The sequence below is a fragment of the Cherax quadricarinatus genome, chromosome 14 (genome assembly GCF_038502225.1).
Source record: "Cherax quadricarinatus isolate ZL_2023a chromosome 14, ASM3850222v1, whole genome shotgun sequence".
Taxonomy (NCBI): domain Eukaryota; kingdom Metazoa; phylum Arthropoda; class Malacostraca; order Decapoda; family Parastacidae; genus Cherax; species Cherax quadricarinatus.
Window position 1 is genome coordinate 11,073,187 of NC_091305.1, and position 16,803 is coordinate 11,089,989.

The 16,803-nt window shown below is 39.8% G+C and overlaps 1 protein-coding gene across 2 annotated transcripts in view; it reads right to left on the reverse strand.

Moving 5' to 3' along the window:
- LOC128698674 (MAM and LDL-receptor class A domain-containing protein 1) overlaps positions 1-16,803 on the reverse strand; it is a 696,795-nt gene that overhangs the window by 648,895 nt on the left and 31,097 nt on the right. For both annotated transcript variants that reach the window (XM_070084847.1, XM_070084846.1), the window contains exons 4-5: positions 6,427-6,545; positions 5,950-6,103 (exon numbers count right to left, since the gene is read on the reverse strand). In XM_070084847.1, the coding sequence (XP_069940948.1) occupies positions 5,950-6,103; positions 6,427-6,545 (273 nt within the window). The remainder of the gene's footprint in view (positions 1-5,949; positions 6,104-6,426; positions 6,546-16,803) is intronic.

Here is a 16,803-nt window from a genome sequence, read left to right on the forward strand (position 1 = left end):
ATGAGTCCTTGATTTTATTCAAAGGAAGACTCTCATTCAAGCAATATATACCAAGCAAGAGGAAACGCTTTGGTATAAAGCTATTTGTACTGTGTGATTGCAGAAGTGGTCTAGTTTTGGATATAATTGTGTACACTGGCAGTAATACTTTGAGAGATACCATGAAGTTATTGGGTATCTCTGGTGATGTGGTTCGAACAATGATGGAACCATATCTTGGTAAGGGGCATATGTTATTTACTGATAACTGGTACACAAGCCCCTTACTCAGTGATTTCTTGCGAGTGAACTTGACAGACGTGTGTGGCACAGTGCGTGGTAATCATAAACATATGCCAAGGTTCAACGCTGGCACTCGCAGAGGTGAGGTGCAAGCCTTTGCTGCCAATGACATCATGGCATTTCGGTGGCATGACAAACGTGATGTCACATTGTTGACATCAGTTCACAGAAACGAAATGGTACCCAGTGGCAGGGACAACAGAGAGACCAATGAACCCATTCTAAAGCCTGCAGCTGTCATGGACTACAACCTCAATATGCGCTTAGTGGACAAATGTGACATGCAGATTGGGTTTGCAGACTGTGTACGCAAGAGTTATAAGTGGTATATAAAACTTTTTTTCCATCTTGTTGATATCTCTATGCTAAATGCTTATAACATATACAAGTTGAAGACCAACAAAACACCAAAATATGGTGAATTTTGCCTGTCAGTAATCAGACAAATAATTGCAAAGTACCAAGGAGCAACTCCTGCAATAGACCAGCGCCCACACACGTCATCTCGTTTCAGGCCTGGTGATCACTACCCCATACAACTGCCTCCTACTACTGCCAAGAAAAATGCTCAGAAGAGGTGTTATGTATATATGCATACCACAAAACGCCCACAAACACGCAGAGACACTCGTTTTATGTGTGAGGAGTGTGAAGTGCCCCTCTGCATATACCTATGTTTCAAAGAGTTCCACAAGCTGCAGCAGTTCTAGGAACGTGTTTAGTGACTGTACATATGTATATATATTATAGAACAATAGTAATAAACATTGTTTTGTATTGTTTGTTTGTGTAAACAAAGTGTATACACAAACTAATAGTGATAAAGTTTGTTCTGTTATTGTGTTGTAAACAATGAGTGTATATTTGAAGAATGCACCTTACATTGGTCTCACAGGCCACATAAGTTACCTGGAACAGAAAAATATTGAAAAATGCAAGAAACCTTTGAATTAGAGTAAATAAAAGAATACCGGGTGGGCGGCGGTCGCCGCTGTTGCCGTACGCACGTCACTTTCTGCAAACTTTGCGGCTCTATATCTCGGTAAGTACTGATGGCAAAAATTTTTTTTAGGCTTAAAACACTACTAAAAATATTCCTAACATTTTCATAAGAAAAAATAATTTTTTTTTTTTTTTCGAATATTTGGCGACATAGAATGACAGTTTCAGAGAGGGGCCTGAAACAGTCAAAGGGTTAAGCTAGTATACTTGAGTGCTAAAGTTTGCAATTTTGACATTTTGTATACATGTACTGTAACAATTTGGTTCATGATTTATGACATTATGGAACTTTGTGAGAACATCAGCATTAGTGCTTATATGATATGGATCAACAGAGTTGCTATTGATACATTAGGCCTTAACATAATTGATCTAAGCAGGTTTGTCAGATTTAGGAGGTGCTTTTTGACTATATTTTTGAAGCAGGTGGTTGAAGGGGCACTTTTACATCTTCTTTAATGGAGTTCCAAATTTTAGGAGCCTTTATTTGCATGGAGTTCCTATATAAGTTGAGTCAAACAAGTGGTACACTGAAGAGATACTTATTTATAAAAGAAAGAGCATGTCCTCTTGAAACCATAATGCTCTAGTTTCAACAGACATATGTGAGTGCATTAGATAAGAGTGGAGATGAATGATTTTTGGGACTTGATGAGCTGTTGGAGTGTGAGAGGGTAACATTTTGTGAAGGGATTAAGGGAAACCAGTTAGCAGGACTTGAGTCCTGGAGGTGTGAAATACAATGCCTGCACTTTGAAGGAGGGATTTGGGATATTGGCTCTTTGGAGTGGCATCTGTACTGTCGTGTCTGCATGCCTATGCAAAGACAGTGATTATATGTGAATGATGGTGAAAGTGTTTCTTTCTTTTTTGGGTCACCTGCCTCAATGGGAGATGGCCAATGTGTTGAAAAAAAAAATAAAGAGGCCCACTGAATATTCATTATTTTTCTAATGATCAACAGACAATGTCTAGCATCTTAATGATAGCATCAACAGTACTAAATCCTGGCCTGAATCCAAAGTGGCAGGGGGTTAAATTAAGAATATTCTCTCTAGTAATAAAAATATATATTCATTGATATATTATCTTTTCAAAGATTTTAGATAATAATGGCAAGTTAGAGATTGGTCTATAATTGTTTATCTCAGTTGCATCTCCACCTTTGTGGATTGAGCTACAGAATGTAGTTTAAAGTATACAGTGGAACCTTGACTTATGAGTTTAATCCTTTCCAGGAGCTAGCTCATAACTCAATTTACTCGTATATCAAATTAATTGTAAAGCCATTAATTCATTCCTGCACTCTGGAAGGACGAGAAAAAATACTTGAATATGACACTATTATCAACTGTACGGCTTATTTATCTATCACAATTCATCTAATATGACATAATAAACAATATAATTATCGGTGGGAGACGGCCGACTTGTTGAAAAAAAAAAAAAAATTAACACAGAAACATGATACAATAGGACTCCACTCATTTGGCAGGTTAGGTTCCAGGCTACTGCCGGAAAGCAGACTTCGCTGGAAAGTAGACCGCCGGAAAGCAGAACTCTATTTTTTCCATTTATAAATTCATATAAATGCCAGATAACAAGTTTACACTAGCATATATTAAGCTAGCAATAGAACTAGGCATTAAAAAGTAAAATACACACACAGTACACTCATTATTTACCTCAAAATAATTGTAGTCTTAATGTAGGGCAAAAGGTGAGTAGTATTTACTCTAAGAAGTCAGGTGTAGTAGCCCTCCTGGCCACCCCACCCACACATAGTACACTACGATGCTTAACCCTTTCAGGGTCCAAGGCCCAAATCTGGAGTCACGCACCAGTGTCCAAGAATTTTAAAAAAAAAAATTTGTTATTTTTTCTTATGAAATCGTAGAGAATCTTTTTGTGAAGGTAATAAAACAAAAAGTACGAAATTTGGTGAAAAATTTACGAAATTATGCTCTCGCGAATTTTGATGTGTCAGGGATATTTACGAATCGGCGATTTTGCCGACTTTGACTCCCATTTTAGGCCAATTACATTATTCCCATCAACCAAATTCTTAGCTATTTCACTAGTATTACTTCTATTCTATCGATTGAGCACAAGAAATCGCCAAGTCAACTGTTTCAACTACAAAATAAGGTGATCGGAAATTGTTAATTTGGCCAATTTAACACAAAGTTCAAAATATTCCAATTTCAAAATAGGGTCCAGAATGAACAATGTAGGCATTCCTGGCACTAAACTAACATTTCCTCTGTTCATTAGTTATGTTTTGAGGCTTTACAAATAAATTCCATTTTGATTTTTTATTCACATAATGAATTTTTATTTACACCAAAAAATAGAAGATTTACTGTTATGCAATACTGTAATAATTGTATAAATATCATCACCATATTTGTGAATGTATATTAGACCCACCAGCTGACGTGTATTAGACGTGTGAGGTCGTTTGTTTACTCTTGAATATCGGCAAAAATTTAACATTTCTGCTACTTTGAGCTCAGTTTCAAGCCATTTCCAGTGCTAAAACCAATCAAAATCATCTATATTTCTGTAATATGTCTTCGATTCTATCAAATGAGACCAAGAAATCGCAAATACAACTATAAAAAACATACGAAAAAACACTGCAAAGTTGCTGTTTTAATCGAAAAATCATGATTTCATTTTTTTTTCTCTCATTATACACAGTGTGCTGCAGGATCTGTTCGTACAGATTTTCCAGGTGTATATAATCATGTATCTCTCCCGCCTGCATTCCAGGGAATACAGGTTTAGGAACCTCAAGCGCTCCCAGTAATTGAGGTGTTTTATCTCCGTTATGCGTGCCGTGAAGGTTCTCTGTACATTTTCTAGGTCAGCAATTTCACCTGCCTTGAAAGGTGCTGTTAGTGTGCAGCAATATTCCAGCCTAGATAGAACAAGTGACCTGAAGAGTGTCATCATGGGCTTGGCCTCCCTAGTTTTGAAGGTTCTCATTATCCATCCTGTCATTTTTCTAGCAGATGCGATTGATACAATGTTATGGTCCTTGAAGGTGAGATCCTCCGACATGATCACTCCCAGGTCTTTGACGTTGGTGTTTCGCTCTATTTTGTGGCCAGAATTTGTTTTGTACTCTGATAAAGATTTAATTTCCTCGTGTTTACCGTATCTGAGTAATTGAAATTTCTCATCGTTGAACTTCATATTGTTTTCTGCAGCCCACTGAAAGATTTGGTTGATGTCTGCCTGGAGCCTTGCAGTGTCTGCCATGGAAGACACTGTCATGCAGATTCGGGTGTCATCTGCAAAGGAAGACACGGTGCTGTGGCTGACATCCTTGTCTATGTCAGATATGAGGATGAGGAACAAGATGGGAGCGAGTACTGTGCCTTGTGGAACAGAGCTTTTCACCGTAGCTGCCTCGGACTTTACTCTGTTGACGACTACTCTCTGTGTTCTGTTAGTGAGGAAATTATAGATCCATCGACCGACTTTTCCTGTTATTCCTTTAGCACGCATTTTGTGCGCTATTACGCCATGGTCACACTTGTCGAAGGCTTTTGCAAAGTCTGTATATATTACATCTGCATTCTTTTTGTCTTCTAGTGCATTTAGGACCTTGTCGTAGTGATACCATTGTATGATACCATTGTATGACATGGCACCATTGTACCATATGGTACCATTGTACCATATGGCACAATGGTACCATATGGTTCAAAATCATAGAATTCGTCTTCAGCTCCACTTCCATCAGTCTTAGAACTGTAAGTTGTGAAGAGGAGAGTCAGAATTCGCCCGGAGAGTGAGTGGGGAGTGAGAGCATCTTGCCGCCAGGCACTATGAACAAAGCTACTTTGACGGCGTTCCCACAATGCCATGTGGGTGTCCAGATTTTTTCTATGGTGTGCACACTGACCACCCAGACCCATTCTCTTAGATGTAGGCCTACCAGCCTTCTCATGCTAAATTTGACGGCACTAGAATTTTGGCGTAGATCTATGGTTTGGACCCTGAACATAAAGCCGTAGATCTACGGGACGGACCCTGAAAGGGTTAACGATCACCTCCCAATGCGACCAATTATGTAAGTGTATTTATGTAAGTGTGTTTGTACGTGTATGTTTGGGAGTCTGAAATGGACTAACCTACTTCACAATATTCCTTATGGGAACAAATTCGGTCAGTACTGATACCTGAACATACTTCTGGAATGAAAAAATAACGTTAACCGGGGGTCCACTGTACCTCTTTTACCCCCTCCCTTCATCATTTCCTAGGATGACCTCTACTACTCCTCCTTCACTACAGATTTATACACCCTCCAAGTCATTCTATTTTGCTCCATCCTCTCTAAATGACCAAACCACCTCAACAATCTCTTCTCAACCTTCTGAATAATACTTTTAGTAACTCCACACCTCCTACGATATTATTTTAAAATAATAATTTCAATAAAGTTGGTGTTAACAGAAGTATATTTTTCATCAGGAAAATGTTTCATAATGCAGGTCTTTGCTATATGATGAGTTCCTTGGTAGTGACCTTGGTCTCATTATAAGGCTGAAGTAAAAAGAAGCTGCTGGCTTACCAGTCCTAATTATCCACACAGCAAAAAAATATAGGACTCTTTGTCTAAATATACTAGATCCCCTTAGGGTGGCTAACCTGATGAATGTATGAAGCAGAGAATGGTGCAGCTGCATACTGCCAGCCTGGATCCCATCTGGTAGTAGATGGAGCAAATTTCCACAGTGTGGTAATTTTTCCATTATCTGACCCAAACATAAGGGCTGCCAATTTAGTGCCCTCAGCTCCATACCTAATGGTACATAATAATGAAAATTTTAAAATTTACATAAGGGATAATAAACTATTATAAGAAGCATGATGGTTATTTACAGTTCTGAGTTAATATAATTCTCAAGCAGTCTATCTGTAGAAATGATTTACTATTCAAATCTTCAGGTAAAATCAACAAAACCAAATTCCTCTAAAAACAGATAAATTTCCAGACTACCAGTTGTAAGAGATGATCATAAATGCTAAGCCTAAAGTAAAAAAATACGACACATTTTATTGCTATCAAGACAATCTATAACTTGATTACTTTTGTTTGCAATGAAATCCATCACAAATACTTACACATGGAACCAAAATGTGAGGCAGCGTTCGACTGATTCAAGCGGTGGTAATCTTTCACTCATAAGCCATGCCCTGCTAGCTAATAGGCTCTCGTCTGCTTCTATAAACACAAATCCCCCCTTAAAAGAAAAAAAAATTGTCAATTTTATTCAGAATATTTAATAAGCAAAATTATTATATAACTTCTGTCATCTGAACGGTGAAATCAGCACATTTCCGGCAAGACAGCAACTGAATAAATGATGGTGAATGATTCCTCTTTTTTAGGTCACTTTACTTCAGTGTTAAAAACAAAAGAACCCCAGTGCAGTATTACAACACTGGCAGAGTGTCATCAGAATTACTCCTCCTTAGATTAACATTTTCACTGTCCAAACCCCTGATCTGAAACTTGTCCAGAGTCCAAGAATTTAAAAAAATATATATACAGTGGACCCCCGGTTAACGATTTTAATCCGTGCAAGAGGGATAATTGTTATGCGAAATAATCGTTATGCGAATGAATTTTCCCCATAAGAAATAATGGAAATAAAATTAATCCGTGCAAGACGCCCAAAAGTATGAAAAAAAATTTTTTTTACCACATGAAATGTTAATTTTAATACACACAAACTGAAAAAGGCATGCACAATTACATGACACTTACTTTTATTGAAGATCTGGTGATGATTGATGGGATGGGAGGAGGGAAGAGCATTATCTTCTTACTGTTTAGAAGGGGAATCCCCTTCCATTACGACTTGAGGTAGCAAGTCCTTTTCCGGGGTTACTTCCCTTCTTCTTTTAATGCCACTAGGACCAGCTTGAGAGTCACTGGACCTCTGTCGCACAACAAATCTGTCCATAGAGCTCTGTACCTCCCGTTCCTTTACGATTTGTCTAAAATGGGCCACAACATTGTCATTGAAATAGTCACCAGCACGGCTTGCAACAGCTGTGTCAGGGTGATTTTCATCTATAAAGGTTTGCAGTTCAACCCACTGTGCACACATTTCCTTAATCTTTGAAGTAGGCACAATGGATTCCACAACTGGCATAGGCTTCTCAGGGTTAGCCCCAAACCCTTCAAAATCTTTCTTAATTTCCATACTAATTCTCACCCTTTTTACCACAGGGTTGGCACTAGAAGCTTTCTTGGGGCCCATGGTCACTTATTTTCCAGAAACAGCACCGAAAACACTGTAATAATACGAAATATTCCGAGTGTATGCTTGGATGTTACCGCGGAGGCTGGCTGGTAAACAATGGGACGGGCGGCACATGTGAGGGCACATTGGACGCGTCTCGGACGAAAATCGGTGAGCGGGTTTTTAATCGGTATGCGCGGCAAAAATTTTGCGATAAAAGTAAGCGGTATGCGGAAAAATCGCTATGTGATGCCATCGTTATGCGGGGGTCCACTGTATAAATTTTTTTTATTTTTTTTCTTATGAAATGGTAGAGAATCTTTTTCTGAAGGTAATACAAAAAAAAAGTACAAAATTTGATCAAAAACTGACGAAATTACACTTTTGTGAATTTTGCTGTGACATCAATATTTGTACATCGGCAATTTTGCCCAATTTGAGTCCTATTTTGGGCCAATTACATTGCTTCAGTTGACCAAATCCTTAGCTATTTCACTAGTATGTCTTCCATCTTATCAACTGAGCACAAGAAATTGCCCAATCAGCTATTTTAACCACCCAAAAAGGGATCAGAAATTGGTAATTTGGCAAATTTCACACAAATTTCAAAATACTCCAATTACAAAATGGGGTACAGAATAAATAATACAGACATTCCTGGCACTAAAATAACATTCTCTCTGTTTATCAGTTATGTTTCCAGGCTTTACACATGAATTCCATTTCGAATTCTTATTCACACAAAATAAGAGAAGATTTACTATAATGCAATATTGTAATAAATGTATAAATAATATCAGCTCATTTGTGAATGCATATTACATCCATCAGTTAGCGAGTATTGGACAAGTGACGTGATATGTTTACTCTTGAACATCAGCAAAATCGAACATTTCCGTTACTTTGAACTCAATTTCAAGCTATTTTCAGTCCTAAAAGCATTCAAAATCATTCTTATTTCTGTAATATTCCATTTTATCAAATCACCACCACCAGATGTAACCAAACGAAATGCAAACTTTGCCAGATGGACTTTTGTCACACCTTCCATCGTTATGTACTGGAGTGCGATCAAATTAATGAATTTAGAGACCACTCACTCAGAAATGTTCAAGAAATGGCAAAGTATTTTATCCACAGTGGTATATTACAGACCATTCTGGAGAAATACCCTGACTTTGCAAGCTGTAAATAAAGCATTACCACGTGTGTGTGTGTGTGTGTGTGTGTGTGTGTGTGTGTGTGTGTGTGTGTGTGTGTGTGTGTGTGTGTGTGTGTGTGTGTGTGTGTGTGTGTGTGTGTGTGTGTGCGCGTGCTTGTGTGCATGTATGGGTGTGGGTGTGCGTGCTGTGTGTATGCATATATGTACGTATTTGTATGCTCATGTGCATGTGTCTGTGCGTGTGCTCTCGTGTGTGTATGTGTGTGCGCGCGCGCTCGTGTGGGTGTATGACCCACTTAATATTTGCATTTATAACTCATTACAATTGTGACCAGGTATGGACATATCAGTGGCTCATTACTTTGTAATTTGTTCATGATTGTAACCATCTATAGGAGTGAGGCTGATTCATTACCTTTGTAACTTGCCATGATTGTGACCAGATCTACCTGGAGTTCATTACCTTTGTAACTAGTTCAGCTATCATAACTTTGGGGTCCAGTCCCTGGACCCATTATGTACCTCTGTAATCTTTTGACTACCGCCCATAGGATGGGTATGGCGTGTATAATAAAGATATTAAACTAACTAAATTATCAAATGAGACCAAGAAACCAAAAATACAACCATAAAAACTACATGTACTGTACATGTATATGAAAATATACCGCAAAGTTGCTGTTTTAAACCAAAAACACGGGCACAATTTTTTCTCACTATGCACTGCATGCAGCAGGATCTTTTATATGGTGTACACTAACTGCATCTACCCATTCTCTCATATCTAGGCCTAAATTTACCACTCACAGCTTATCTGAATGAGCTGAGCTCATCACATAGTACTACAACATGGCTAGTGAACTCAAAGGCATAGTACTACAGCATAGCCAGTGAAAGGGTTAACACAAGGTAACATATGTGATGTAAATTAGTTCACTTTCTTGTAAACAAACCATTCTTTTCTCTCTATTTGAATTTTCAGTTTACTAAGATACTTTAATTATTTGCACATTACATATGAAGTTCAAATACTGAAGGGAAACAAAGGTAAACTTAGGCTAGTACAGTGTTTCAGACACTCAATCTGTGTAGTCTGCAGTCAATCAAACAAACGAGCTTCCACATGGATAAATTGTCATTTTTGTGGAAATTGGTGTCACGCCCCTTGTGCAGATATCCAAGAACTAGCTACAAGCAGTATTAAAACAGGGAAGTGTTTTTGGGTATGCCCAAATGAGATAAATCTGTGGACTAAAATCACAAGGGTATTAAAAGAGGATAACATCAAAGCTGCTTTCATAGACAACCTGGAAGCTTTCTATAACAGATGGGAACATAAAAAGTCTGGGCTGAATGGTACTGCCCTTGATACTGGCCATGTAGTCAAAAACTGTAAGGCTGGAGGTAATGTCCTGGTAGTCAGTAAATGTGGGGCTGATAGTGCTGTCCTGGGAGACAGTAATGGTGAAGCTGGAGGTGCTGTCCTGGGAGACAGTAATGGTGAAGCTGAAGGTGCTGTCCTGGGAGACAGTAATGGTGAAGCTGGAGATTTTATCCAGGTAGTCGGGAATTATACGCAGGAAGGAATGCATATAAATGACCTCATAGGGGACAGGAGCCATAGTGGGGAAACAAGTGTAGTCAAAGATAAGATAGAACCAATATTGCAAACTAGAAATACCACAGGAAATAGCAAACAAGAGGACTCCACTAGCAATAGTGAGGATATATTACCAAAAACAACTGGTGGGAGCTCCATTGTTGGTGCTAAGGAGGATAGGAATAAGACAGGTAAACATGCACCAACAGGGAATACAGTCACAGAAACCCAAGGCAAATGGAAACCAAGCCTGTGCACATACTATGCACTTGGTATCTGCAGACATGGGAAATCTGGAAAAACAGACGGGACGTGCAACTATGACCTCCCTAGAAAATGCCGTGCCCATATGACAACAGGAAAATGCAAACTCCCTTCCTGTAAGCTTTTTCACCCTGAAATGTGTACCTCTTCAGTACAGGAAAGACTGTGCTATAACTTAAATTGCCAGGCACACCATCTAAAGGGGACAAAAAGATACAAAACATCCAGGCCATGGGAAAACCTGGGTAGCCACAGCCACTCAAGAGGGAGAGGTTTTTTAGTGCCAGGAAGAAAAAAAAACTGGCAGGAAATGCCAGAAATCGTACACCAAATCCAGTCATTCCTGGAGTAGAACCACAGTCGATGGCCTCCACTCCAAACCAACAGATACAGATACTAATGCCGGAAAAAATTTCCCCCCAATACCAACAATACCACCAGTCCGATGACATTCTTCTTTGCAAATATACAGGGTCTAAAGCCAGCAACAAACAACAAAATACCTTTCATCCGTGGACTGCTTGCAGAGGCAAAGGCAATGTTCGCGGCTTTCACTGAGACCCACATAAAGGATCACTACTAGACTGGAGAATACACTAGACCTCATCTTCACTAACAATGATGATCTGATAAGAAATGTCACCATATCAAAAACAATATACTCAGATCACAACATAATTGAGGTTCAGACATGTATGCGCGGAGCCCCAGACTGACATAATGAGATTAGTCACGAGGGAGCATTCACCAAATTCAACTTCAATAACAAAAACATAAAGTGGGACCAAGTAAACCAAGTCCTAACCGATATAAGCTGGGAAGATATACTAAGCAACACAGACCCCAACTTATGCCTAGAACAGATTAACTTGGTGGCACTCGATGTATGCACAAGGCTTATTCCCCTAAGAAAAAGGAGGAGTAGATGTAAAATAGAAAGAGACAGGCGCTCCCTCTACAGGCGACAGAAAAGAATAACAGAGCGGCTAAAAGAGGTCAATATATCTGAAATGCGTAGGGAGACACTGGTCAGAGAAATAGCAAGCATCGAACTCAAGCTAAAGGAATCTTATAGGAGTCAGGAATCGCGGAAAGAACTAAAAGCCATAAATGAAATCGAAAGAAACCCAAAGTATTTCTTCTCCTATGCCAAATCAAAGTCGAGAACAATGTCCAGTATTGGGCACCTACTTAAACAAAATGGGTCCTACACAGATGACAGCAAGGAAATGAGTGAGCTACTCAAGTACCAGTATGACTCAGTTTTTAGCAAGCCCCTAACCAGACTGAGAGTCGAAGATCAAAATGAATTTTTTATGAAAGAGCCACAGAATTTGGTTAACACAAGCCTATCTGATGTTATCCTGACGCCAAATGACTTCGAACAGGCGATAAATGACATGCCCATGCACTCTGCCCCAGGGCCAGACTCATGGAACTCCGTCTTCATCAAGAACTGCAAGAAGCCCCTATCACGAGCCTTTACCATCCTATGGAGAGGGAGCATGGACACGGGGGTCGTCCCACAGTTACTAAAAACAACAGACATAGCCCCACTCCACAAAGGGGGCAGTAAAGCAACAGCAAAGAACTACAGACCGATAGCACTAATATACCGTATCATAAAAATCTTTGAAAGGGTCCTAAGAAGCAAGATCACCACCCATCTAGAAACCCATCAGTTACACAACCCAGGGCAACATGGGTTTAGAACAGGTCGCTCCTGTCTGTCTCAACTATTGGATCACTACGACAAGGTCCTAGATGCACTAGAAGACAAAAAGAATGCAGATGTAATATATACAGACTTTGCAAAAGCCTTCAACAAGTGTGACCATGGCGTAATAGTGCACAAAATGCGTGCTAAAGGAATAACAGGAAAAGTCGGTCAATGGATCTATAATTTCCTCACTAACAGAACACAGAGAGTAGTAGTCAACAGAGTAAAGTCCGAGGCAGCTACAGTGAAAAGCTCTGTTCCACAAGGCACAGTACTCGCTCCCATCTTGTTCCTCATCCTCATATCTGACATAGACAAGGATGTCAGCCACAGCACCGTGTCTTCCTTTGCAGATGACACCCGAATCTGCATGACAGTGTCTTCCATGGCAGACACTGCAAGGCTCCAGGCGGACATCAACCAAATCTTTCAGTGGGCTGCAGAAAACAATATGAAGTTCAACGATGAGAAATTTCAATTACTCAGATATGGTAAACACGAGGAAATTAAATCTTCATCAGAGTACAAAACAAATTTTGGCCACAAAATAGAGCGAAACACCAACGTCAAAACCCTGGGAGTGATCATGTCGGAGGATCTCACCTTCAAGGACCATAACATTGTATCAATCGCATCTGCTAGAAAAATGACAGGATGGATAATGAGAACCTTCAAAACTAGGGATGCCAAGCCCATGATGACACTCTTCAGGTCACTTGTTCTATCTAGGCTGGAATATTGCTGCACACTAACAGCACCTTTCAAGGCAGGTGAAATTGCTTACCTAGAAAATGTACAGAGAACCTTCACGGCGCACATAATGGAGATAAAACACCTCAATTACTGGGAGCGCTTGAGGTTCCTGAACCTGTATTCCCTGGAATGCAGGCGGGAGAGATACATGATTATATACACCTGGAAAATCCTAGAGGGACTAGTACCGAACTTGCACACGAAAATCACTCACTACGAAAGCAAAAGACTTGGCAGACGATGCAACATCCCCCCAATGAAAAGCAGGGGTGTCATTAGCACGTTAAGAGACCATACAAAAAGTGTCAGGGGCCCGAGACTGTTCAACTGCCTCCCAGCATACATAAGGGGGATTACCAACAGACCCCTGGCAGTCTTCAAGCTGTATGTGAAGTAAAAGGTAATTCTACCAACTTTATTACAGTCTTGAAGCTGGCACTGGACAAGCACCTGAAGTCGGTTCCTGACCAGCCGGGCTGTGGCTCGTATGTTGGTTTGCATGCAGTCAGCAGTAACAGCCTGGTTGATCAGGCTCTGATCCACCAGGAGGCCTGGTCACAGACCGGGCCGCGGGGGCGTTGACCCCCGGAACTCTCTCCAGGTAAACTCCAGGTAAACTGATATTTTCTGGTGAGTGTTATGGGACTATGGGACCAAACGCACACTGATGTATATAAGTAACAGTTACTATGGAATACCTAATTATATTGAACTAATGGGGGCAAGATTGCTTAAATGTCATAAGGGCAGATCATCCTTATGGCTGTAAGGCAGCTGGGTCAAGCCTGTTTTTCTCAATATAATAGGTTATACTATAGACACACACACACACACACAGTTTAAATAAGTAGTTTATAAAGTTGTATTTCTTTTTGTAGAATTAAATTAAGGCATGGGAGAGTTGTGGTAACTAGAGAATTGTGCTTGGCAGCAGTCTTTTGTTTTTTGGTGGGTGTGGGAGGAACTTAGCTAGGCTCCTCCCTCTCCCTCTCTCTCTTGTCTTGAAGCTGGTAGGACCTCTGGGTCCTCCTTTCTATTTTTTTGGGCATTATGTGTGCCCCAGGGGTGAGTTTTATAACTTAAGTTGTGGCCATCATACCCAGGGTGCCTAAAGTGTGTCAAATCACTGGTTAGTCCAGAGATAGTCCAGAAGGAAGAGGGGCAATTTGTCCAGATCCACCATGTGGGCTGACTTAGAAAAGCAGCTGAGGGGGTGTGCAGGCTTATGTTTTGAATATGCGAGTGCTGAAATTGTATATTCTGTACATATCTATTTAGAATACAGTTATATTTTTATTGTAGTAGTTTAAATAACCTGTGAAGAGGGCTGGTGAAAGGATATCAGAGACACTGAGGATGATCAATCATGAAGTAAGTATTACCCTAGACTAATAAGGCCTTTATGTAAAAGCTACCCCACACTAGAACATGTAGTGAGAACCTTACTATCAATGTAATAGGGGATAACAACATAACACTGAGTTAGCTCAAATGATGCTTTTTGCTAAGCAATATCCCACTTGCTACTATTGCCACTGTTTCAACTGGTGACCTCACCAAGTAAAGGTTCATATCTAATGCTCCCTCTATTGAAATATCAGTTTACACACTTTCTTATGGGCAGTGCAATAAAGATTATGCAAGGGAAGAGGGGTGGAATTAAATTATGGCGAATCAAATACAAAATAGGAGTTGACAGTTACTTTCTGCTGATGATACTGTGCTTTTGGGAGATTCTGAAGAGAAGTTGCAAAGGCTAGTAGATGAGTTTGGGAGGGTGTGTAAAGGTAGAAAGTTGAAAGTGAACATAGGTAAGAGTTAAGTGATGAAGGTATCAAACGGGTTAGGTAAAGAAAAATTGGATATCACACTGGACGGAGGGAGTATGGAAGAAGTGAATGTGTTCAGGTACTTTGGAGTAGACTTGTCAGCAGATGGTTTTATAAAGGACGTGGCTAACCATAGAACTGATAAAGGGAAAAAGGTGAGTGGTGCACTGAGGTATCTGTGGAGACAAAAAACGTTATCCATGGAGGCAAAGAAGGGAATGTACGAGAATACAGTGGTACAAACACTCTTATGTGATTGTAAATGCTGCAACAAGGAGGAAGCTGGAGGCAGTGGAGATGTCGTGTCTAAGGGCAATGTACAGTGTAAGCAATATGCAGAGAATTCGTAGTGTGGAAATTAAGAGGTGTGGGGTTAATAAAAGTATTATGCAGAGGGCTGAAGAGGGGTTGTTGAGGTGGTCTGGTCATTTAACCCTTTGAGGGTTTTGGTCGTACTAGTACGTCTTACGAGTAGGGGTTTTTGACGTACTAGTACTCATAAATTCTAGCGGCCTCAAATCTAGTGGGAGAAAGCTGGTAGGCCTTCATATGAAAGAATGGGTCTATGTGGTCAGTGTGCACAGTCTAAAAAAAATCCTGCAGCATACAGTGCATAATGAGAAAAAAAAAACTTTGGCCATTTTTTTTTAATAAATCAGCGACTTTGCAGTGTATTTTCGTATGGTATTTATTGTTGTATTCTAGTTTTCTTGGTCTCATTTTATAGAATGGAAGACATATTACAGAAATTGAGATGATATTGACTGGTTTTACGATGAAAGGTGCCTTGAAATTGAGCTCAAAGTAGCAGAAATGTTCGATTTTTACCAAACTTCAAAAGTAAACAAATCGTGCCAAGCGTGCAATACACGTCAACTGGTGAGTCTAATATTCTTTCACAAGTGCACCAATAATATTTATACCATTTTTTACACTAATGCAGTAGTCTGCATAACAGTAAATCTTATATTTTTTGTGAAAATAAAAATTCAAAGTGGAAAGCAAAAGAATATAAGAGGGGCCTTGAGACGTGACTAATGACTAGAGGAAATGTCATTTTAGTGCCAGGAATGTCTTTCTTGTTTATTCTGGACCCTATTCGGAAATTGGCATCTTTTGAAATTTGTGTGAAATTGGCAAAATTGCTAAATTCTGACCACTGTACTGGATAGTTGAATTTCATAAATGGGTGGTTTCTTGCACCCATTCGATAGAAAAAATGGAGTTCTAGCGAAATATTCATGTTTTTTGTCGACTAGTACAGTGAAATTGGCCGAAAATGGGGCTCAAAGTGGGCAAAATCGCCGATGCGTAAACATCGCCGAGACCGCTAACTTTGCGAGAGCATAATTCCGTAAGTTTTCTATCAAATTTCAAACTTTTGGTGTCTTTATGATCGGGAAAAGATTCTCTATCTTTTCATAAGAGAAAATATTTTTTTTTTTTTTTAATTTTGGCCGACCCTGAGAATGAGTTTCGGAGAGGGCCTGTCGACCCTCAAAGGGTTAAAGAGGATGGAGCAAAACAGATTGACTTGGAGGGTATATAAATCTGCAGTGGAGGGAAGAAGGGGTAGGGGTCATTCTACGAAAGGATGGAGGGAAGAGGTAAAAGAGGTTTTGTGGGCAATGGGCTTAGACATGCAGCAGGCATGTGTGAGCATCTCAGATAGGAGTGAATAGAGCGAATTGTTGTGGGACCTGATGAACTGCTGGAGTATGAGCAAGGTAATATTTTGTGAAAGGGTTCAGGGAAACTGGTTAGCTGGGCTTGAGTCCTGGAGGTTGGAAGTACAATGCCTTCATGTTAATTAAAGGAGGAGTTGAAGATATTGGCTGTCTGGAGTGACATCTAAATTGTCATATCTGAGTGCCTCTGCAAAGAGCGATTATTTGTGAATGATGGTGAAAGTGTTGAATGAT